Here is a 25,164-nt window from a genome sequence, read left to right as displayed (position 1 = left end):
GTAAATATTAGTTTCCTATTACTTTGCAGCAATTTTATATTTACTTAACTAATTAATGAATGTTATAAATTATACTAAATGATTGGTAAATAAAATAAAATTTAGTTACCTTTTAATCATATATATATAAGGAAGTCATATAACTTAGACACATCCTAACAAATAATTTGTATAAATAAGTCATAGGAATAAGGAATATTTGTATAAATAATTTGTATAAATAAGTCATAGTATAAGGAAGTCATAGACACATCCTAACAAATAATTTGTATAAATAGTTTTCCATAAACTAAATAATGTGAATGGTATTTCTAAAAAAATTTATTTAGTAAAATTTTTCAAAATCAGATTTTTATAGATGAATAGATTAAAAAGTTTAAATTATGGAAAAGTGTTCTATAGGATTACAATGTAATGTTGATTGCCACAAGCAAGGTTTAACAAGAAGACAAGGTCTTTTAGATCTATCAGCGTTTTCAAGTGTTGAAAAACAAGAGTTATTATGGAGAGCTGGTTTATTTGATTGTGAAAAATTGTTTACAACAGTTTGCTATTATCATAGAGAATACTTTGGAGCTGCATTTGAAAGAAAATTTCAGAAATGCTGTAATCTATATAAAAAACATGGAAATCGAAAGAAAAATGTGAAAGGTAATTTTTATACTATTTTGATGAAACAGTTTATTATTTTGATTAAAATAGTAATTAAATAAATTTAAAAAAAATTAGGTACATTTATAAAGTAACAATTACACTCATTTGTTCTTTACAATGATGGTGAGTTGATATTAGTTTTTAGAAATGATTGTTTCCTTTTTTTCATAGGAAATGTGAAGATATCGCTATCAATGGCAATAACTCTAAAAACACAAGACATTGCTGCTGTACCTGGGTGGAAATTATGCAGTAGTTGTTACAAAAGGGTACATTGTATAAATAAAGAATTAAAATCAATTGATCAATGCTATAGTAGGATTGAGCCTGAACAAGAACAACGTTCATCTCTCAATGAAAGTCTTGGATCTATAGGTGTGTCACCTATTAAGCTTAAATCAATTCCAAAACACCAACGATTACCAGCTGCCAAAAGAAAATTTGATCAAATAACTGGAGCAACAGCAAACAAAATAAAAAAAGTTTATGATATTGATCCTATGATTACATTGACACCATCTTGTACACCATTAAGTTCTTCAAGTGATAACCAAATTGACGATCTATACTCACTTTTAAATGAATTGAAAGATAAGATAAAAAATGTGACATCATACTCCGCAAAAATTCAGACATTAACACTAACTCCAGAATCATGGTCACTCGCAAAGTCTGCAGAATTTTTTAATGTATCTAATTACCTAGTACGAGAAGCTAGAAAAGCTAAAAAAAAACATGGAATTTTGCATAAACCATCATCAAAAAAAGGAAAGTCGCTTTCCCACGCAACCATTGATCTTGTTCATAGCTTTTATCAAAGTGACGAGTACACACGAATGCTGCCTGGAAAAAAAGATTTTGTGAGTATAGGGTACAGGCAACACATGCAAAAAAGACTAATATTGATTAATTTAAAGGAACTATATGTAGCATTTAAATTTCAACATTCTAACTTAAACGTCGGATTTTCTAAGTTTTGCAGCCTTCGCCCTAGATGGTGTATAACCACAAACTCGTCTGGCACCCACTGTGTTTGTGTCTGTACCTATCATCAGAATGTTAAGTTGTTAACTGATGCTCTTAAAATTGACAAAGACTATAGAGATTTGATGGAAATGATTGTTTGCAATAGGGATAATGTAGAGTGCATGTTACATCGATGTCCGTTATGCCCTCGTATTGCTGCTTTAAAAGAATTCTTAACAGCAAAGTTTGACAACAGCGATAAAGAAATAACAATTAACCAATGGCAGCATACAGATAGAACTACGCTGATCAATCAAAAAATTAATATTGAAGATGTTATCGACCTTATATGCAATAAAATAGATAAATTAACATCTCATTCACTTATAGCTAAAAGTCAAGCCAAGTACCTCAAAGACTGTAAAGAGTTATTAAATCAAAATGAGTGTATAGTATTGGGTGACTTTACAGAGAACTTCCAATTTATTGTTCAGGATGAGGTGCAAAGTTACCATTGGAATAAACCAAAATGTACACTTCACCCTATTATTATTTACTATAAATCAAATGATAAACTACTATTAAAGTCATTTTGCATCCTTTCTGATGACGCTGAGCATGATGTATACTTTGTATATAAAATACAACAGCTCATTACCAATTACATTAAGGCAAACATTCTACAGATTAGTAATATTAAATACTTCACTGATGGATGTGCAGCACAATATAAAAACTTTAAAAACTTTATTAATCTTTGTCATCACAAAGAAGACTTTGATATTGATGCTGAATGGGTTTTTTTTGCTACTAGCCATGGTAAGTCTGCTTGTGATGGCATTGGCGGCACAGTAAAACGATTAACTGCACAAGCTAGTTTAAAAAGAACAGTGACTGGACAGATTTTGGAGGTAGATAAGATGTTTGAATTTTGTGTAACCAATATAAAAAACATTCAATTTATTTTAGTTTATAAAATAGAAATAAATGAAGTACGATCATCATTGCAACCAAGGTTTACTATGGGAAGAACCTTGCCAGGAACAAGATCATTTCACCATTTTATACCAATTGATAAATATACAATTTCTTTTAAAAGGATGAGTCAACAAACTGATGTTCAGACATTTAAGCTTGTGCAGATACCAAATGAGCTGGTTGTGCAGCAAGTTATTTATAATCATATGGACTATGTAGCTTGCATGTATGACAGCTTTTGGTGGATTGGAATTATAAACAAAAAAGATGAAGGAGAAGGAGATTATAAAATTCAATTTATGCACCCACATGGTCCCAGTCCAAGTTTTTCTTGGCCTGCACGAGAAGATATGTGTTGGGTCCCATCAAATCATATTTTATGTACCATTGATCCGCCATCTACAACAAATGGTCGTGTATACAAAATTTCAGAAATTGAGTTGGCAAAAATTATTGAACAAAATAATCAAGATTTTTAGAAAAAGTTTCTATTGCGTCATTATTTTTATACTTGTATATAATTTTTTTAAATATAGTTACAATATAATTGTATGTGTAATTAGCACAATTTGGCCACACAAATAAAAATCTCTTGGTAACTTGTCTTTATATATTTTCATTAAAACATTTTTGGAAAGATTTGGTAATATGCCTAATTGCGACCCCCAACCTAGCTGGCATCCAAAAGCTTGATGGAAAAATTTTAAGAAAGCAATCCTTATTTTATTGGTATAACAAAATTAGCAAAATATATATTTTTCGTGGTAGGGCGGGTGAGGGGGAAGCCTACCCCACTAAATATTTATAAATACCTAAAAATTTATCATTGCTCTCAAAATGACTTTAAAAATAACTTTTTACAAAATTAGGAAAATTTTCGTTTTTTTTGGGAGAGCGGGGGGGGGCCTACCCCAGGTACAAAAAATTTAGAATTTATATTTATATACATCTATTATTGCCTTCAAAATGACTTTGAAAATGACTTTTTACAACCAGAAATTAAGATATAGCTAATTTTTTCATTAATAAGTAAATATTAAAAAATATTTTCAAAAATATTTTTTTGAAAATATTTTCAAAAAATATTTTCAAAAAAAATTATCAAGGTGACATCACAAATTTGACCGTCAAAATACCCCAAAATAAATGCCATTATTATTCAATTTACATGTACTTAACGTGGTCTAAAATTTTTTTTAATTTAATATTTGTATCCGCCATATGGAAGATTGTCTATGTACCAAATTTCAGAATGATACCTTATTTCGTCCATTAATTATTGCTATTTAATGACAAAAATACATTTTGCAAAAAATGCTGAGTCAGCATAAATAAGAAAATTGAAACCTAAATATCTTAAGAACCGTAAGGGGTTGGAGGTTCCAAATTTCAAATTTTCTTAATTTTCATAAACCATATAACATATAAAAAAATTAGCAAAATCCCAAACATAGGGTGACATTTTTTGATTTTTTTGGATGATTTGACATGGAATTACCCATTAGTATTCTAAAGGACTTTGAAGAAGCTGATATTTTAAAAGCAGAGGATGAACTAATTAACTTTCAATGTGACGACGAGTTGAGAAGAAAGGCACCAAAAAAAGATGAAGATGGCACTTTTGGTGAAAACTTAATTATTTTCTGGCATGCTGTCATGAAGGAACGTTCTCCAGTTCTTAAAAAACATGCAAATAGACTTATCTGTATGTATGGCACTAGTTACCAATGCGAACATTCTCAGCCATGAAAATAATAAAAAATGTTTACAGAACAAGACTGACTGACACTCATTTGAATGACCTTGTGCTAGCTGCAACAACAAAATACTCACCAAATTTTTAATTGTGTTTTATGTGTTTTTTTTCTTAAGTATGTATTTTGTATTGATACAATTATTAGTTCTATAATCTAATTCTATACTATATTCTGTTATATAGGTAATATAACCTATTTTATATATAATTTATTTATTGCTGTGGGCCGCAACTAAAACAAGAATTTTGCAAGTGGGTCCCTTTGGAAATATGGTGCCGACCACTGCTCTAAACCAATGAAGACCTTTTTATCAAACTTTCATCTAATGCGTATACTTTTCTTAACTACAGGGTTCAATGTAAAGAGCAGCTATTTTTAAACACACAGCTTTTAATTTTAAAGTTTAATTTATAAACATCAATCATGCGAGGAGTTAAATTATAAATAAAAAGTCTATGTTTTATGAAAAACATTCTAGAATTTCAGCTAAAGTTAAACATAAATTTTCAACAATTTGAAGTTTATAGTATTTTAGGTTATAGTAAAATCGTAATCATTTGAATCTTTTACAACTTTTTTGTACGAGTGTTCATTGCTTCTAAAACCACACATTTTTCTAAGTTGGTGGTTTCGCTTGTTTGTATTGTATTATTGTTCAAATTATTTACAGTTTACTTAGTTGCTAAGGTTAATTACCTTGATTGACAGTGTTTAGAAAATAAGTTATTTAATATTGAGTTTTAGTTTGAACAAAAAAAAAATCATGAGAAAGAGAATTAAATTCTAAATAAATTTATTCAAAATAATAAACTTTTTAACTGTTTTTTCGATAGAAACCCCATTAACACGTTCGCTGCCAACTACGCGTATACTCCTAGTAAGTTGGCATGATTTATTTGCCAACTACGAGTATACTCGTAGTTAGTGGGACTCTGATATTTGCCAACTACGAGGATACTCGTAGTAAGACGGCGTCATGAGTTTGCCAACTACGAGTAAACTCGTAGTTATACTAACTTATTTCAAATAATATTTGTGCATGACTGGCTTTGTCTATTCACTTTTTTTTTATCTTAGCTTCACATTTGATTTCAGAAAATATTACATTCAAGTTTATATTTTAAAAATCCAAGGAACCTAATTTAAATGCGGATAAAGATAGAAATAGCTTAAAACACATAAAAGTAAAATAAAGATAATGCTTTAATTTTATTTCATGAAAATTAAAGGGTAAACCTATTCTTTTGAATGATACATCGCCAATACATAACAGAGGTCTATTTTCACAAACAGCACATTCATATCGTGTTTCTTTACGTTTTATTTTAGAGCAGACTCGACATGGTTTTGTTGGGAATTTTTTCTTTTCATTTGGTGGTATTGAAGACAAGTATTGGAAGCTATTATTGGTGATTCGAGGCACAATTTCATTCAAACGTTCACCCAATAAATCCGTAACAATTAATTCTCTAAACTTAAGCAAGGAAATTGTTTTATTTAGTCCATACTTGCTGTTTAGACAGTAAGCATTAAACAAAAAAGTATCAAAGAGATAAAGTGCTACTTTTTTATACCATCTAATTGTCTTTCTTAGGCAATCATAATATGATACCATTTGTTCCGTCCTATCTACTCCTGACATACATTGATTGTAATCTTTAACAATATTGAGTTTTATTTTCTTCTCTCCTCTCCTGTTTGTCACTTCAATCATTTACAACGAATGCAAGTTGCTAATCATTAGCACGTCTCTTTTGTCTTTCCATTTAGCAACCACTACACCCTCTCTGTTTCTGCTTATAACGTCTCCCTGTTTCAGTTTTGCTTTTGTATATTCTTTTGGATTTGACTTTCGGTCAGTTTTTAAAGTACCACAAATGTATGTTTTTTGATTTATCTTGTGCTTTGTTAACTCAAAGGAATTGTAAAAGTTATCGGTGTACAGGTGATAACCTTTTCCCAGAAATTTTTCCAGTAAATCTAAAACAATAGCTCCCATTTAACCAAACAAATTTTTACCGAAAGTTGTCTCTCCAGAGTAGATTTTTACTTTTAGTACAATACCATATGATTCGCAAAGCTCATAGAACTTGATACCATACTAATGTCTTTTATTTTTCACATACTGTCTAAATACAAGACGTCCCTTCCAGAGCATCATTGACTTATCGATTGATATATTTTTATTAGGACAGTAGATGTTATCCATTGCATTATTTAAGTGATCGAGAAGTCCAATAATTTTACACAAGCGTCCACTACCTGAATCTTCATTGTTAATAAAATGCCAAAACCGTAACATTAGTTGGAATTTATTTCGTGTCATTATTCTAGAAAATAAAGTAACTCTATAGAGACTGTTCTTAGACCAATATTGTTCTAAAGATGGAATTTTGACACACCCCATATGAAGAAGTACTCCAAGAAATTACCGCATATCTTCTGAATTTATTGATTTCCAATCTTTAAAATGTGTGCTTCTTCTGAGGAAACGCTGCTTATTTATTTCTTGCGTTGCGTAACGATTAGTTTTAACTACCATAGTATTAATAAGCTCTTCTGTAACAAAAAGTCTAAAGAAATCTAATGGCTTCTTACTCTTCATGTTTATCTTCAAACCAGTATCGAAAGTAAATTGAAATTGTTTTACAATATTCGGCTCATTTTTACATTGATTTGAATTTCTTGATGGATTTGTTTCAGAAGTTGTTTTGTCAGGCAAAATATTACTTATAAGATCTACCTGTTGAGCTTTGTTTTGATTTTGTCTATAAGCAAGACCACCCGTTGTTCTAGCTCTTTTCGGCGGCATTAAAAAATCTTCTGCATTGGCTGCTAGATGAATGTCTGTAAACTGATTGCCACCACTTTTTTCAGTATTATTATCTTCAGAACCTGATTCTGATACAGTCAAGCTCGAAGACGTAGTAGTATAAGCGAAAAATGAATCTGAATCTTCAATATCATCATCTTCACTATCCTCGCAATCTTCCATAATCATATGTGCTGATCCAATTGTGGAATATCTGTGTTGAGCTAATATGAGATAGATAAATTTATAAATTATCTATTTATAAAAAAGAAATTACTTATCTATAAAACACATTAACTATTATACTGTGGAAAAAAATTCGAAGCACACTAAAATGTTTTTTAAATATATTAAAAAACATTTTGTAAACGTTGTGTAAATTTTTTTCACATATTTTATAACATGCAGTATAATGTAGTTACCAAATATATTTTCGCTTCTAGCCTAAAAAACACATCAATTTAAAATTAAGAAAACAAAATTTAAACTACCTTTTTAACTCGTGATAACTCCAAATGTGCATGTGCATGTGCAAAAAAATTGAAACACTATTTATAATAATATTGCATCAAATAAGCTACATTACTATGTCTTTTCAAGACTTAATTGAGAACTTGAACGTTGTAATTAAGAAAAGTAAGATGCAATTGAGAAATACAACATGTAATTTAGAAGTCACAATATGTAATTAAGAAACACTCAATGTATTTAAGAAATTTTAAAATGTAATTGAGAAACCCAACATGTAAATAAGAAATCGCAATATGCAATTGGAAAAACAAAAGTTCTAATTAAGAAATCGTAATATGGAAATGAGAATACATTACTTGTAATTGCTAATTTACAATTTAAGCTTAAAGGTCATTATAAAAAATCTTCTTGTACATGCATTTTAATAAGTTAATAATATCAAGTTTATCATTTGTATGCACCAGCAATCCAGTAATACAGTAATGGAATTGAAAGATCATTGTGTGATTTGTCAATACACTAATAGCTTGGCGAAAAAGTTCTCACATATTTTTGTTCATAAGACTAACTTATTAATTTATGCTTAAAATTTATTCAAACAAAAAACAAGCTTGGCGATTGACTTTGTTTCGACGCCCAGACCTCGGCATGTCGGTTAATCGGTCTCCTTCTTCACGGAATATCTTGAACCAGTCTTGTGCTGCACGAATTGGCATTATTCCGTCTTCATAGGCCTCACAAATGTTTTGAGCAGCTTCAGAAGCGTTCAAATTCAACTTGAATTTAAAATTGAGCAGCAAACGTTTTCTTCTCGACTAAGTTTCATCTTGAGACAACTAAAGACAAATTATATATCAATAGATGTGCAAGAAATAGGGCTATCAGATGGTTGAAAAAAAATTAAAAAATATGTCAAGAAAAAAGTTACAGGCCAATACGCGAGAACTTTTCCGTCTTTATCTATTTATAATAGATTAACAATGTATTATAAATAGAAAGTCTATTATTAAATTGAATCCGTGCATTTATTTCACTAAATTTCCTTGAAAGATATGGAGTTACTACCAACCACAAATCCCTTTTTCATCACTTTTTTATTATATTGATAATATATTATTATTTATTGAAAACCAACCCATATGGCCACCTTGGCCAAATTAGGATCAAACATAATATTACAAGGTAAACTAAAGCAACAAAACTAAAAATGCAAATAACTTCTTTCTGATAATCTATATTATAAACATTTCTCAATTACAATTTTTATCTTCTCAATTACATCTTACAATTTCTTATTTACAACTTTCATGTTCTAAGTTACATCTTACGTTTCTCAATTACAACTTTCATCTTCTAAATTACATCTAACGTTTCTTAATTACATCTTCCATGTTCTAAATTACATCTTAAGTTTCTTAATTAGAACTTTTAAGTTCTCAATTACATTTTGATAAGGTGTAGTTACCGCAATGAGTTATGCTCATTACGGTGTTACGAGTAAACTCATACTTCGGCACTGGAGAAATAAATTTCTTCTCCATTACCAAAGTACGAGTATACTCGTAGTGCTTATTTTTTATCTGTTATATACAGAATAAAAAATGCTATAGAATTATTTTCAGATTCTGCCTTTGAACTTTGGAGGCCCTGGGCAAGATCAAAATGTGAGGCTCCCCTGATTTTTAATTATTTTTATTAAATTGTTATTATAGTCATGACTTCATTGAAACTTGACTTTACGAGCTTTAATATTAGCAAATGTTTCAACTAATGCACTAATATCTATGTTCTTTAACTCGTCAATTTCAATTGATATCTTAGCTAAGCCTGTAAGTCTACACTGTGACATATTTGACCTTAAGTAGGTTTTAATTAATTTAAGTTTTGAGAAACTTCTTTCTGCGGAAGCAACAGTGAGTGACAATGTCAATAAAATTCGCAATGCTATAACTAAATTTGGAAAAGATTGTTCGTAGTGATTTTCTAAAATAAACTTGATCAGTGCCTTAGGGAGCAATTTTCCTGGAACCATGCTGGATAATGCTTTGATTTCACCAATAATTGATTTGAAATCACATCTGAATGTCCATCTTCAGTTAAGACAACCTCTAAATCCTTGCTATGTTTCTTAAGTGCTTCAGTATTTTGGGTGACTTCTGGAATTTTATATAAGAATCCAAAAAGCTCAGAAAGTTCTTTCAGTTGATTAAATCAACTTGTTAAAGGTGATAGCACTTGATCTACCAGTACATTGAAAACTTCCACCATATACTGTGTTTCTGGATTTAAAATTGGTTCATCTGCGGATTCATACGAAAAAAGAGTTTTTTTCTTTCGGGGACAAACTGTGTTTTAGCTTCAAACTGAGGACTTACTTCTAATTCTTCTGCAATTTCCATAGCAAAAAGTTTGGCATCTTAAATTCCTTTATTACGAAAGTCATTAAAATACTTGAGTAGTTGGTAAATTTCGGTTTGTGCTGTTGATAGATCATAGTCTGGAGACTGCATTTTTTTGCTGACCAAATTTACTTGAAATAATATGTCATACCATACACTCAAGCTTACCATAAATGTAAATTTGGACATTTTCTTGGCAAGATTATTTGCCTGAAATTTGGCAGATGCACCATACTCTGAACTGTTAGCAATTTCAACTAGAGCATCATAAACTTTGGAATATTCATATTTTAATGTCTTTAAGCTTTCCACTCGAGACTCCCATCGAGTATCAGACAGTGACTTCAAAGTCTAAGTTTGCACTGATTTCATTAAAATGGCCCATCTGATATTAGAACTTGAGAAAAAGTCATAAGCTTCTTGTACCAAACCAAAAAATTACAATGCTTTTGAAGAAGATTTTGCAGCATCACATACCATCAAATTCAAATTGTGGGCACTACATGGCACAAAAAACGCTTTAGGGTTAATGTCTATTATTCTTTTTTTCACTCCAGAATCAATCCTTTTCATGTTTGCTTCATTATTATATGATTGAACTCGACAATTTAATATATCTAGACCTGCTTCTGTCAGATGTTTCAGGAAAGTTTCTGTTAAAACATCACCGGTTGTCCTATTTACATCAACAAATCCAATAAAATGCTCTTCAACAGCAAATAACTTGCAGTTGTAAAATCTAAGAACTAGGGTTAATTGTTCTTGGTGAGTTACGTCTGTAGTGCAATCCATAATTACTGAATAATATTTTGCATTCTGACAATTTAAGATTATAGATTTCTTTATCTCTGAACCCAAAAGTTGAATAATTTGGTTTTGAATGTTTTTGCCAAGATAGTGATCACTTACTTCGTGTGATTTAATTTTTCTTAGATGCTCTTGAAGTATTGGATCAAATTCTGAAATCATTTCAATCAAGCCCAAAAAATTTCCATTGCCTTTAGAAAATATTTTATTAGTGTGTCCTAGGAATGCTAAAATGTGAGATGTAAGAAATTTTATAACTGAAATTATTCTCTTCAAAATGTTTTGCAAATACTCCACTTCTAATTTGATTTTTTTTAAGTTGCATGCATTGACAATCTTATTTTTCTTCATTCTTGCAGCCAAATCCGTCCACTTTATAAAGGATTCCTTGTGGTTTACGGACTTCTCATGGTCCTTGAGATCTGATGTTATAAGCTTCCAATCAGAATATCCATTTTCAGTAAATTTTGTGCTCTTTTTTCCGATAGAAAATATTTTGCAAGGAAATATGCTGTTTGAATGCTTGGAATAAACTAACCATTTTCTTTCATAGGTTTCCCCATTTGGAAAATCCCCTTTATAATACATCACAGAGAATTTTTGTCCATGGTCATCTTTTGGAAAATCTCCCTCCTTCAGTTTTATAGGACCTTGTTGAACCAGAATTTCTCTAAATGAATTCATTAAGATTTTGGGCCAAAGAGCAGGATCCTCAATTCTGAAATGCAACAATTAAGGAAATTAGAATTTGATCTTTATAAGAGAAGAATTATTAATTGGTCCTGTATTAGTCGACACCCCTTGGTCCCGACTAATACGGGACCAAGGGTTGTCGGATAAGAGAAAAAATTGTCGGATAACAAGGATATAGAGAATGAAAAAAAAAATTTATATGCATTAGTAGGTTACAGTTCTTAATGTGATTATGCGTATTTATATTATTTAATTAACGAAAAACAAGCAAAAATATGCAAAATATCAATAGAAACTATGAAAAGGAAAGGTAAATTAACAAATAAATAAAAAAAGATGGGAAAAAAAAATTCCTTTCGGATAACCGAGTGACGGATAACAGGGACTGTACTGTTTTCATACAAAAATAATTTCCTACTTACTGTGATGTTGATGGAAACGTAATATTTTCTTCAACAAGATTGTTTTCTGGAACATAGAGGGGCTGTTGATCAGCTTTGGGTTGAGGGCCATAAATCCCATTATCATCTTTTTCAAGATGTATTGGACCTGGATTGTCTTCTCCATGATGATGAGGTAGGGTATCTGGATCATCTTCAAGCGCAGGAAGATTGTCAAGATCATCTTGAGGTTGTGGATCTTCAAGATGAGGGGTATCATCAGGATGAGGACGATGTTCAACTTTAGAAGTAGCGGTCTCTTGTGTATTTGCATCACGTGGCTTAAGGTGACGCAAAATTGGATTCTTCTGAGTGGCGAGGTATTTTTCTTACTCGAGTTTTCTTTTTCTCTTATTATGACTAGATTCAAACTTTTTCCCAGTCATAATTACTGTCTGATGAGTTTTGATGTAGCAAGCAATTTCCTTCTGCGCCAACAAGAATGGAGAAACAAAATAGAACTGACTGAGTAAAAGTAAAAAAGCCAAAGTAATTTGGAAAAACAAGTATATCCATAGTTATAGTATATTTATTCCGGTTGGTATGCTTTTCTCATTCAAATTGTTCAAATGTTCAAAGTTCGCAAATCCAAAAAAAAAGATTTGACAGACATGTAAAAATATTAATATTTTTATTAAAAAATATATATTCAAATTTTAAAATTATGAAGCCCTAAAAATCCTGAGGCCCCGGCAAAATCCAGAATGCCCCCCTCCCTCAAAGGCAGCCTCTGATTATTTTAGATTAAAAATATTTTATTTATTGAAATAATGAGAATAAAAGCGCGAAAAATAGCCTCAGCAAAAATTAATCATTGCAGATATTATGGCTCGGCAAAGAAACAAAGCATAGTTTAAAATAGCGCGGCAGCGAACGTGTTAACAGATAATAGTAATTAGCCTCGCGTTAAACTAATGCGCGTTTGTTTGACCTACAAGATGGTGTCAGAGTAACAATGTTTACACCGTGACGTTAATCGGACACCCTCTATAATATCATATTATAATCTAATATCATATAAGTCATATTATAAATATAAATTTTCAGAACACATGTTTTGTTATATCTTTTATCAATGCAATGGAAACTCAATCAACCAATATATTTCACACATAAAAAATACTGTTTACAATATAGTAAAAAAAATTCTACTTTTGTGAAGAAACAATGCAAATAGTAAAAAACAAATTCAAAGCCTCAGTAACCAAAAATACAATAAACGTATCCTAATAAACAGTTTTAATATAAAACTATTATTGCTTATAAAAAAATATCGTAAATGAATAGCACAATTTGCAAAAAATCCCGCTTTTCTACAAATATTTTAATGATGCCATACCCTAACCTACGTAATTAAACGAACATAACGGTAAATATAATGCTAAATTTTCACTAACCGTTTTGGTAATGTTATATTTTTAACAGTGTATATAGTATATACAGTGGTGGGAAAAGTAATAAATACACGACTTAAAATTTAGAAAAATAAATTTTAACTAATTGTACGTGAGGTTACATTTAACTCTAAATTTCTTTCAATAGTGTTGCTGGAGATAAAAGAATCCTTTATTAGCTTCACAAATATTTAATTTATCTCCTCAATAAGTTGCTTTTCTTTTTTGACCTCTAGTTTCCACATTTTTTTGTGGTTAAGGAGCGTTTTGAACTATTCCAACAGAACCCTCAGTTATTCTTGAAATCTCTCTATATGATTTTCAACTGTTTTTAAGTCTTTGAATTACTAAAAACTCAGCTGAAGTGCAATGCGATATTCAATTCGTCGTATCCTAAGTTGAAACTGTAAAAAATTGTTTTACTGATTTACATATTATTATCACAATCTCATATTTTTAAATATTAAAAATAATTGCAGGTTTAAAAAAAGTAAGGTAATACTTTCAACTTTAACAATATTTTTTACTTTAATTGTAAATAATTAGATGAAATATTAACAATATAGTAGGGGAAGTGGGGCACAGTGGATCGGATTTCTTCACTTTTTAAATTGAGCAAAAGTTAAAATATATATTTCATTTTTTTCAACGCAAAATGATTGAGATATAAGTCCTTCATGATAAGAAATCACTAAAACCAAAATATTTATTATCTAACGGCTCACAGAAAGGTTTAAAGTGAGATGTGTTACGTGATTCACTGTGTTCAAGCACTAGGGCACAGTGAACAAATGAACACAGCCGTGATTTAATGATCGTGAAAAGGGGCATAGCCAAATAACTTTGAGGCTGAGGGAGTAAAGACACTGTACACTATACTTTTGACATACTTTTATTAATTACCTTAGTATAAAATCGAAATAATAGGCATTTTGAAAATTGAGAATAAAAAAAAAGAACTTTATTGATTACAAATCTTATGAAAACATTAAAAAGTTAAAAACTTATTCAAATATTATTATCTATAACTTAAAACTAATAAATTCATTTTCATGTATTTGTGTATTAAAAAAGCATGAACTTAATCTTTAAGATCATTAATGGGCAATTGTGAATCAACCTGTTCACTGTGTCCAACTATAATAAATTAAGTTTAAGTCTTGGGATCTTGGACATATATCTTGGGACATGAGTGTTGTTAAAAGAAAAGTTAAACTAATTAAAGCATAAATATCAATAATCCAAATGAAAAACTTTAATTTTTATATTTATTTTAACCATGATCTCCATAACAAACATAAAGAAGTTAAAAAAAATTTACTTTAGTTAGCTAAAACAAAAATTGCCTACCAAAAACCGGTAGTCAAAAGTCATGTGGTAACAACTATAAATAAAGATGGCTGATATATGAGCAGATAAAATGATTACATTATCAAGATGAACAAAATTCTAATCTTTGATAAAATGCCTCTTATTCAGTGTGCCCCTCGATCCACTGTACACCAACTTCCCCTATATTAGAAAACTGTAAATAATTAATTGAACATGTATAGAACAATTATTAAACATACCATGATTCAAAATATACAGTAAAACAACTATAGGTGTAAAGCAACTGAGCTGCGTTCCTTCTTACATTATATATCGATAATTGTGTGGAATGGAATATTAAGTGCTCCTATGTATGCACTTTTTCGGTTTTGCGTTAACTATTAGAATTAATGAAAATGATTACAGAGACTCAAAAATAGACAAAGCCTCTAAAAAACTTCTTTTTAATTCAAATAAACATTTTTGTGTTTACAATGTACGTAATCTTTTACGATAATGTGCAGTTTTTTATTTTTATCAGCATTTGAGAGATTTAATTGCAACTAATAAGATTGGTACATTCAAAACGTAACACTGTTGCGCAAGTATTTAAAAGAGTTAATAAAATGAGCAATAATATGAAAATTATACAGTTATTAATAAAAGTAAAATATTATTGTTTTTTAATCAATTATGAGGAGGAAAATTTGGTTGCGATTTTTACTGACAAAAAGATTTGAATAATTTGATATTTTTTAAATTCAAAATTCTTTAACGTTTATTTCTTGAGAATTAATTTAAAGAGTGTTGTTTCTACCAAAGATATAACCACTTTAGTGACCTAGTATATATATATAGTATATTAGGATACAGCGAGAATTTCTGTTCATTCTTAAAGCTTAGGAAAAGATGTAATCTTATGTAAAATATTTTTTTTGATCTGACGAAGTTTTGATACCCAAATTTGCACTTATAGAAATTGAAAAAAAAATAAAATTTCATTTAAAAAAAATATGCCCTTCATTGTATTTTACAAAAATTAAATGCAAATAATATTTGCAGACAATTGCAAGTTTGTTTGATACTTGTTTAATAGTTATTATTTTGGATAGATCCTAAATGCAATGCAGATTTTGCACTTTTCAAGGGAACGAAGAGGGGCATTAAATTATTTTTTATAAAGTTTTAATGAATAAAAAGTTCTTTAGACTTTCTAGTTCTTCAGACTTTCTTATTTTGTTTTAGAAATTAAAAAGAAGTGGTGTTAGTGATGCGGTTTCAACAAAAAAAAGATTGTTTATTCCTATCTTACCCAAATGATATTTTGATAACACTATTAAAACACTATTAAAAAAATAATAAATAAGTCTATTGATAATAAAATTTAATAAAATTTATTTCTATGTTGAGCTCTAGCTCTAATATACCACCATCTTCTGCATCTGGTCCAACTACCGACATATATGCTACTGTCGCTTGTTTTACAGCACGCTCAGTACTTTGGGTATGAATTTTGAAAGAAGGAGTTATTAAAGGTGTCAATCTTAGCAATAACAACTTATTTTTAGTAAGCAAACAAGAAAAAACAGGTTCTTGAACTTCTTTTTTCTAATTAACTAGCTCTTGAAGAGCCGTTGCTGCAAAGTTCAGTTTTGGTATTATTCTTGGTCAAATTCGCATATCTCCAAAGATATCATTACCCCTTTGTTTCAAAGTATGGTCAACTGCAAAGTTGCGATCTTCTACATTATTACTGGATAACAAAAAGATTAAAATACTTTCATGGTTTGCATACCACGCTCCCAACTGGTAGAATGGAGTCGCAATTTCTTTTACCCTATCAGGCTGATTTAAAAGAATTCTCAATTGAAAAAGAATGTGGTTGGGAGCATCTTCAAGATCGTCTTTTACTTTTATGTCAAAAAAAAGTTTGAAGTAAAATTGTAAACAGAATTAAACAAGTAATTCTAGATTCTTCAAATTATGCTCAGTTAAGTCATGTTTCCTTGTCCACACAAAGACTATTCCATACCATTAATGAGCCTTTTGGCATTACTTAAGGAATCACATTGAATTTCTCTTAAATTAGGTGGTAGCACACCAATCCTAACTGCTTTACATAGCTGGTAGGATTATTTTTGATCTTTTGAAATATTTTTTAGTATTATTCCTAGAATGTTGACAAAGCTCTCTCTGTCTGGAAGGACCTTGAATTGAGGATTATACTCCATTTTATTAACACTAGAAAGAAATTTTCCCACAGGACCTACAAATCTAGTACTAAATGATGTTGCTCCATCAATTTCTTTTATTAGGTGACGCAAAAATAACTCATTTGAATAAAGCCTGCATATGGCCCAGTGACCTAACAGCTTTTTAAGATGCACCGCCTTTCGAGCCGCTGTTATAGCACCACCTTTCCAGCCGGTGTTAACTGAAGTACTACCTGCTCCAAGTACTAAACATGATTCAGTAAGATTATGTTGTTTTAGAAAAAATAAATACCTTCAAGTAATTTTTTAGCTTGCTTATCCGGATGAATAGGTACATCCGGGGTAAAATGAACAAGATATCAACCACCAGGTTCTAAATTCACGGTAATGTGTTGCTCTTTGATTATAATAGGATGTAACTGTGCGTTTGAATCATTTATCATTTCTCTTGTTGAATCTTTCCTTCCATCAAAGTAAACACCAATATTATCTGCATTTGGAAGTTTTAAATTATCATTTTCTATGCATTCACCATGGCTTTTTTCCTCGCTCTTATCAACTTAGAAGGATCGTAAGCAAGGTAAGAGGATTCAGGGGTGAGAAACCCTGCTTCAATTAGATCTTGTAGATAACTTGTAGCAATTGCTGTAGTTGCGGTAGCTGAAATTACAAACCTATGAAATAAAACTAGTTTATATTCATTTTTATTAACTCATCATCCAAGTATTTGCTGTTCAATAAAACAATAATATATATAATCACCTTATACTAGCCATGGCTGAGTTTTTTATTGACATGGTGTTTTTTCTTGACTTCTTATCTAAAAATCTTGTAACAAAGAAAGCATAGATGCCTAAATTTTCTTTTAGAAGTCTTTCAACCGACAATTTTATTTTATTATTTTGTTTTAAAGTAAAGTAAACATTAACTGGATCATATTTTTTATTGAGAAGAGAGCTAGGAGAAATACTTTTTAGATATTCTTTGCCTAATTCTACATCGTCTTTTTCTGTGACATAAAACCAAACACTTACAACTATTAATATTATTATTAATAATAATGTGCAATGATATTGACGAGTTTAGTAATTTGCTGAAAAAAAAACTAACTAGGGATAAAGATAGTGAGTGTACATATATATACTGATTTAGGGATAGGTGCAGTAGAGTATACATACAACGACTGATTTAGGGATAGGCACAGTGAAGTAAACACACATCAACTGAGGGTTTTAGTTTGGAGAGGCAGCATTCCAGTCCACTATTTCATTGTTCGGCAAAATACTAATACCATAAAATTTTTGCGAGTGGGATTTGATCTAGACAAAACCACTACAATCTTATAATGATTTTAAACGGTAGAGAGCTAAGTCAAAATCTATTTCAAAATCGATTCAGCGCTGCGTTCTTTATGAGAGTGTAATACATAAAAACAGGTTATGCTTATTTTATACTAATTTGATTTAATTTAATTTTAATAATGTCTAAATGTGAAAATTTGGGTATCAAGACATTTTCTAATCAAAAAGTGGTCTATAGCAAATCTACCGAAAGCTTAAATTTTATTTTTCTTCAAAAACATAAGAATCTCATTGTACCCTAGTGTGTATGTTTACCTGGTAATAAAGTATAAGTTATTTAACAATTACTTTATAATATATCTTAAATGATCAGAAACAAAAAGCTTCAAAAGTTTTTTTTTTGGCATACCCAATGTTTTGACCAATAAATTTTATTTATTTCAAAATAAATTTTGTTAAAAATGTTTATCTTATTATAAAAGCTTTATTATTAGTCTTGTCTAATGGCAAGATAGGTAAATGTTAAATGTTTATGTAAGTACAAGTGATGTATGGTATTAATTTTTTGTTTAGTTTTGTTAAAATACTATGATCTGTCGTCAATATTTCTTAAGACAATGTTTTGAAAAGAGTGACTGTTCCATTACACTAATTTAGGCAAGGTTTTTTATTGACCATCTTTTTTATTTTAGTTTGTTTTAATTCTGCTTTATTGTTGTTGATTTTTAGATTCGACTGGAACAGGTTGCTGGCAATACACCAGCGTCAATTATAAGCAAGACTTTAGTGAGATAATATCAAAAAAAGTTCAAGTTTATTTCGGTTTCAAATTTTTTTTTGACAGCTAAAAAAAAGTTTAAATGTATAAATATTGTGGTTAATTTGTTGTTTAATGGTAATTTCTGTCTTGCCTTTAATGTTATAATGCATGCAGTATACAATTGATTACAATATGTTTTAAAATTATTTATAATAACGTCAAGTAGATCTAAATCTTAACTTGAATGAACTTAGTTTGGGCTTATTTTCTTTGTGGTTTTGCACTGGCGACGGAAAGACTTCCGAAAAAAAATGTTGATCGACTAATAGGAGACCATTTATTCAAACCATTTATTATTAAGCATTTATTTCTTATTTACTTTTTTACTACTAATTATAATGAGTTGTAAAAAAGAAATAATGTGTTGAAAGCAAGTATTTTGATACTGTCAAACCATTCAGGCGAAAAAAGTTCCTAAAATAGACGCATCCAATACACGTTAAAAAACTGTTTTTTGATCGTTTATTAAAACCATGTTATCATTATTTCCTTTTGACAAAAAAAGCACCTAAAAGAAAAGGTTTCAAATGCACGTGTAAAAAAGTTTTCTGAACGTTCATATAAACCGATCATCGCCGTTTTATTTAGACTGAAAAAATACCAAAAATAAACGTTTCCTATGCATGACTAAAAAACGTTTTCTGAACGCTACCATGTCAACTATGGTAGTTCAAATCATTATGCTTGCACTTTCATTATTATTTTTTTAAAACATAAAACAAGACATTTTTAAAGTTTTGTGAATACTATATACATAACATATATAAAGATATTGATGTGTTCGGGTTATTGATGTGTTCGGGTATTTAGTAAAGTCTTCGCGTTTAAATACACATTAAAGAGACAACCTAACTTTTTTTTTATTTTCTTTAAAGTTAATTTACGGGGTGAGGGTCTAATAAGCTTTGGATGCATAGTGGGCCAGAATTTTTTTTCCGTGGCCAAAAGTCCCAAAAAAGTCAACTCTTCGAAACTTTTTTTTCTTTTAGTTTTGAAACAAAGGTCCTTTACTTTACTAAAAATGTATCCGTTTAATTACTTAATATAAAGGCAAGCACGCAAGAACCATTTATAACCCAGTGAAAAAGCGCGCATGGGATACGCGTGAATTTTTTCCATATGTAACCCATGTGGGTTTCATATGGTAATTCCCACATGGATTCCATATGGTAAATTCTATACGCGTGGGTTTTTACCATATGTAACTCATATGGGGATTATTATTTTGTCCCACATGGGTTTTATATGGTAAATCCTAAATGGGATATAGGTGGAAAATACTACATGTTATAGATCTTAAATGCCACATATTTAATCCAAATGGTATATAAGTAGTCAATACCAGATAAATGAAAGTCCGAATGCTTCTATGATAATTTTTAAAAATCATTTAATTTAAAAACTACTTAAAACGTAATTTAAAATTAATTAATCGAAGCTTTCAGAGAGGCTAAACTTAATCTGGTATTTGCTACTTTATCCCATTTGGGATTCAAAATGTGTAGCATTATTGATCTTTTACGTGTGATGTTTTCCACCTATAACCTATGTGGGATTTACCACAAACTATTATAACGAAATTTTGTAAAATTAAAAAACGCGTTGCAAAGTGAATTTACTTTAAAATAAATGCTATTAATAAGTACATTCAAAATAAATATTGATAGTATTATTTTTTCTTTTGCGATTTACACGCCGTCTTTAGTCGATTGAATTAATTAAGTAAATCGCTTCGGTTTGCACAATACCAAGATTTTTAGTATCTTCTAACTTTCTTCAAACATTTTCTTAAAAGAGAGTAAAAGAGAGAGAGTGAATGAGAGAGAGAGAGAGAGAGAGAGAGAGCAATTTTAATAAGGAACCTTATTGGTCGAGCAGTTTTAATTATTAGCCAGGTTTAAGTAATTAATGACTACAATTTGGTCTTTATTTCACAAATAATTATTTCCTAATTTATTACTTACAATGACTAATGTATTATGGGTAATTGAACCCATGTTATGGGTAATGAGCTTGAACCCATGAAGAGAATCCTGAAAAAAAATGATCAATTAGGATATGCCGTTAAACAAAAAAACAAAAAAAACAAAAAAAATGTAAAAACCTACTTTACAATGATGTAGACATTGGGTGCAATTGATACTGGATGCAAAAGTATCTTTACTTTTTCGTCACACATAATATAATATTCTAAAACTAATAAAAAAACATCTAAATTTCTATAAGTAAATATATTCTTTGATCATTGCCTTCATATCCTTTCTTATTTTTAACATTAAAAAATAAAATTGTTACAAAATTTCACTTTAAAACAAGTACTATTAACATTGTGATGATAATAGCATTAGGAAACTAGTATTTATGTATTATTATTATTATACTATAAATAAATAGTTCTTTAATTCATTTTATAAAATAGAGTCTTACAACTGATAATTAATGAAAATAAATAAAACTATAAAAATCATGTAAGCTTCATTTATTATTTCTAAATACTATATTAATGTTAGTCTACAAAGTTAAAACCAATTTAGAGCATCGTTATTAATTCTTTTCGCACGTCAACCTCTGTCTCTCGAATTTATAAAGTAGGTGGTCAAAGCTTGCTCAATAAATAGGTTCTCGGCATTACAATGATTTTTCTTACACTTTCTAAAGAGAAATATGACACATTGATTACTTTTTATACCTAAATCATAGAGTCATCTATGCATAATGATGTCAGATGATGACCCGGTTTATTGAACACCATTCCCTTTTATCAAGCTTGGTCAATTTTTTGCCACCTCCCATCGAAAATGATGTCAGCTTTTATTATCATATTATGATGGTATATAAGAATTTTTAATATAATATTAAAAATGCATACACCATTAATTTTTTTCTGGTTTAATTATACATTTATTCTCAAAAGCACTCAAATAAAGTAAAAAAAAAAAAAAATTGTTCTTTCAGATAAGCAAGCTTATTTCTGAATTTAAATTGTTTTTCCAATGATCCTTTACAGTTTTAAGCAGCAAAAGCAAGAAGTTTTTATACCACATTATTGGTGTAAATACTTTTAAAACCTGCTCATAGATAGCATAAATTTAAATATTTTACTTTTTTTTTAACTCAATTTTTTAATTGACATTGTTTTGGTCTCAACATCCCCTCCCCATTGTTAATTATTGTCAAACTTTTAAGCTCACACTGCCCCTCTACCTACTGGCATCATTTATATATATATATATTATTTTTACTTTATTTACGACAACTTTTGATATACAACAAAACCTTGCAAAGCTTACAATAATTCAGTTAAGATTCAATCTGAGTTATTGAAACGAAATAAATTTAACATCAATAGAAAAGTAAAGCTGTCGTCATTTAAAATAAAAAGGGTGTTGACAAAATATGTTGAAATTAAAATTAAGTTACTAATAAAATCACGTTCAACAATGACAAACATTCTTACTGTAGTAAGAATTAGTACTAATTAACAATTTTGAACAAATAAATATAAAATAGTGAAAAAACAATGAACAAATATGAAATTTAACTTGAACTTTAACTAAAACTTGAATTTGAATTAATTGGTACTAATTTGTTCAAGCATAACCTTAAAAAATAAGTTTATATAATAAATTATATGTATAACTAGTTACACATATAGTTAACTATCAGGAGTTATATGTATAACTATATGGATTTTAAATCATATTATTTTATTTATATATTACTTTAGATCATATTACTTTGAAAACTGGACCTAGAGGCTTTATTCCCATTAACACTGTGGTACTCCAGATTAAAAATTGAAAAGTTTCTGTAAATATCCTGTTTTTGTTCCTCAATGTAGTTCGTAAGTCCCTTAAGTCTTAAGGGCCCTAATATATCTAAAGTTAAAAGTTTAAGAGCCTGAAAAAAGTTACAGAAACCCATCTCCCCCCTATTTTTTTCTTTTTTAATAAAGAAAATAAGGAAATTCTTTGACTTTCAAATCTGCATTTATATATATATATATATATATATATATATATATATATATATATATATATATATATATATATATATATATATATATATATATATATATATATATATATATATATATATATATATATATATATATATATATATATATATATATATATATATATATATATATATATATATATATATATAGTATGCAGCAAGTAGTGGAACTTGCAAAAAAAATGTACAGCGAGTAGTGGAACTTGCAAAAAAAATTACAGTACAAAAATATAAAGTGAGTAGTGGAACTTGCAACTTCTTTGATAGACGGGTCTCGCTTACATTCACGTCGTGTCTATTGTTAACAGTGATTATTATATAGTTTCATTAATGGAATTTAATATCTTAATCATTAACTAAAAGCCAAGATGTAAACTAATTAAAATAATATTATAAAACATTTTTTGTTTTTAAAACTTTTTTCAGGTCAGAGGGGGAACCATCTATAACTATCACTAAGCATTATGTGATGTATTTTGAATTTTGGTAAAAGATGTTTTTATATTAAAGTTTATTATTTCAATTACATTTAAATATTTTTTGGAATCTTATTAAAAGTATAATTTTTTTTAGGTTGTAAAAGAGGGGGGGAGGGCAATGTCACGCCTCCTTTCCCATCTACACCCCTTGAAACAAAGGGTGCGCTGCAAGTGATGTTGTAAAGTAGTAAAACATAATTTTTGATTTGATACTAAATTTATTTTCAATTATGAATATAAATATTTATAAAAAAAAAGAGTCATTTTTGACAAAAGGGTGTTTGAAACCATCACCCTTACATCCACCCAAGGACAATGATAAGACTTCTATATTTGACTGTGGTCTGATAGCTAATTACAAAACATCTTGTATATAAAAATTTACATTTTCATTAAAAAAAAAAACACTTTTTTATAAATATTGTTAATCTTTATTGCCGGTATGGATGGTGATTTTGTGCCCCCTCTTCCCCCAGATGCGCCCGTAATCTAAAAACCTTTATAAATTTGTAGATAACTCTTGTATCAATCTTTTGATACCAAGATGTAAACTTTTGGATAAGAATTGATTAAGATTGATTATAATAGTTTTAGTTAATAAAAACTTTATTTTGACCACAGTTTCTTCAACAAATCCTAATATCAAAAAATCGGTACTTAAAACGTCATAACTTTTTGTAGGGTGGTTCAATTTTGAAAATTTTTTCTCTTTTAGAATATTGAAATGAAGCTCTTTTTAATGATATATAACAACCTAGAATTTGATGAATTTAAAAATTTCATGTAACATACCTACATTCGCTTCATCACTTTAAAAGTTATTTTCTATAAAACTTTTTACGAATAAGTATAAAGTGTTATACATTTTTGAAAGCATCATGTTATGTAGATTTTAGAACAAACTCATATCTTTAATTATATGGTTTTGTTTATTAATAACTAATTAAACTACAAAATGAGCTAGAAAATAAAAAATCTTAAAGTTTACCAATTTTTTTAGTAGTCACCCACGCTTCCCCACGCTTTATTTTTGTAATTGATTTGTAGCTTAGATGTCTATAAAATTGTTTTATTAAAAATCAGGTGCGGATACGTGCGGTTTCTAAAATTATAGATAAAAAAGTCAGAAAACAGAAAACCGCTTTTTATCGTGGTTTCAGACTATATCTGTTTATAACAGGGATGGCCAAATAGCGGCTCGCGAGTCGCGTGCGGCTCTTTTCAAAAGTTTAATTCGTTTACTTATAATAAAACTTGAATTATACATAGCCGGAAGACATATTGTTTGAAAAATGGATATAGCAAAAGGTGACAATAAAGCACTTTACAATAAAAGTAAGAAAAGAAAAATTGAAGATGAGAACAGATCATTTCATGGTCATTGGACAGAAAAATACGCATTTATTGAAAAAGAAAATAAACCTATGTGTTTATTTTGCAATATAATTTGCAATATAAAGCTATGTGTTTAACTTGCTCATAATGAGACATGTAATGTTAAACGTCACTATGAATATTATAGCTTCGAACATTGCAAAAAGTAAACATCTTTACATCGACGCAGAGTTTTTAAAAACAAAATCTTTTTGATGTGATCTCAGCTTTAGATCCTAATAATAGCAAAATTTAAAGGTTAATTTCAAATATTTCTG

At 29.1% G+C, this 25,164-nt stretch overlaps 1 protein-coding gene across 1 annotated transcript; it reads left to right on the top strand.

Annotated features, from left to right (window-relative positions):
* Positions 1-201: 201 nt before the first annotated feature.
* Positions 202-3,337, top strand: LOC136089477 (uncharacterized). Its single transcript, XM_065815493.1, has 2 exons — positions 202-651; positions 826-3,337. Exons 1-2 carry the CDS (start codon positions 384-386, stop codon positions 3,075-3,077), a joined length of 2,520 nt encoding a protein of 839 aa, XP_065671565.1. The 5' UTR covers positions 202-383; the 3' UTR covers positions 3,078-3,337.
* Positions 3,338-25,164: the final 21,827 nt, after the last annotated feature.

Source organism: Hydra vulgaris, chromosome 13 (assembly GCF_038396675.1).
Source record: "Hydra vulgaris chromosome 13, alternate assembly HydraT2T_AEP".
Classification (NCBI taxonomy): Eukaryota; Metazoa; Cnidaria; class Hydrozoa; order Anthoathecata; family Hydridae; genus Hydra; species Hydra vulgaris.
The sequence above is the reverse complement of the archived record's forward strand: the minus strand, read 5'-3'. Positions and strand labels throughout refer to the sequence as shown.

What these genes read in the sequence shown, in the direction of transcription:
- LOC136089477 (XM_065815493.1), top strand. Translation starts at nt 384, where the DNA reads ATGGAAAAGTGTTCTATAGGATTACAATGTAATGTTGATTGCCACAAG. An exon ending in TCGAAAGAAAAATGTGAAAG is followed by an intron (nt 652 to 825) that starts GTAATTTTTATA and finishes TTTTTTTCATAG; the next exon opens with GAAATGTGAAGATATCGCTA.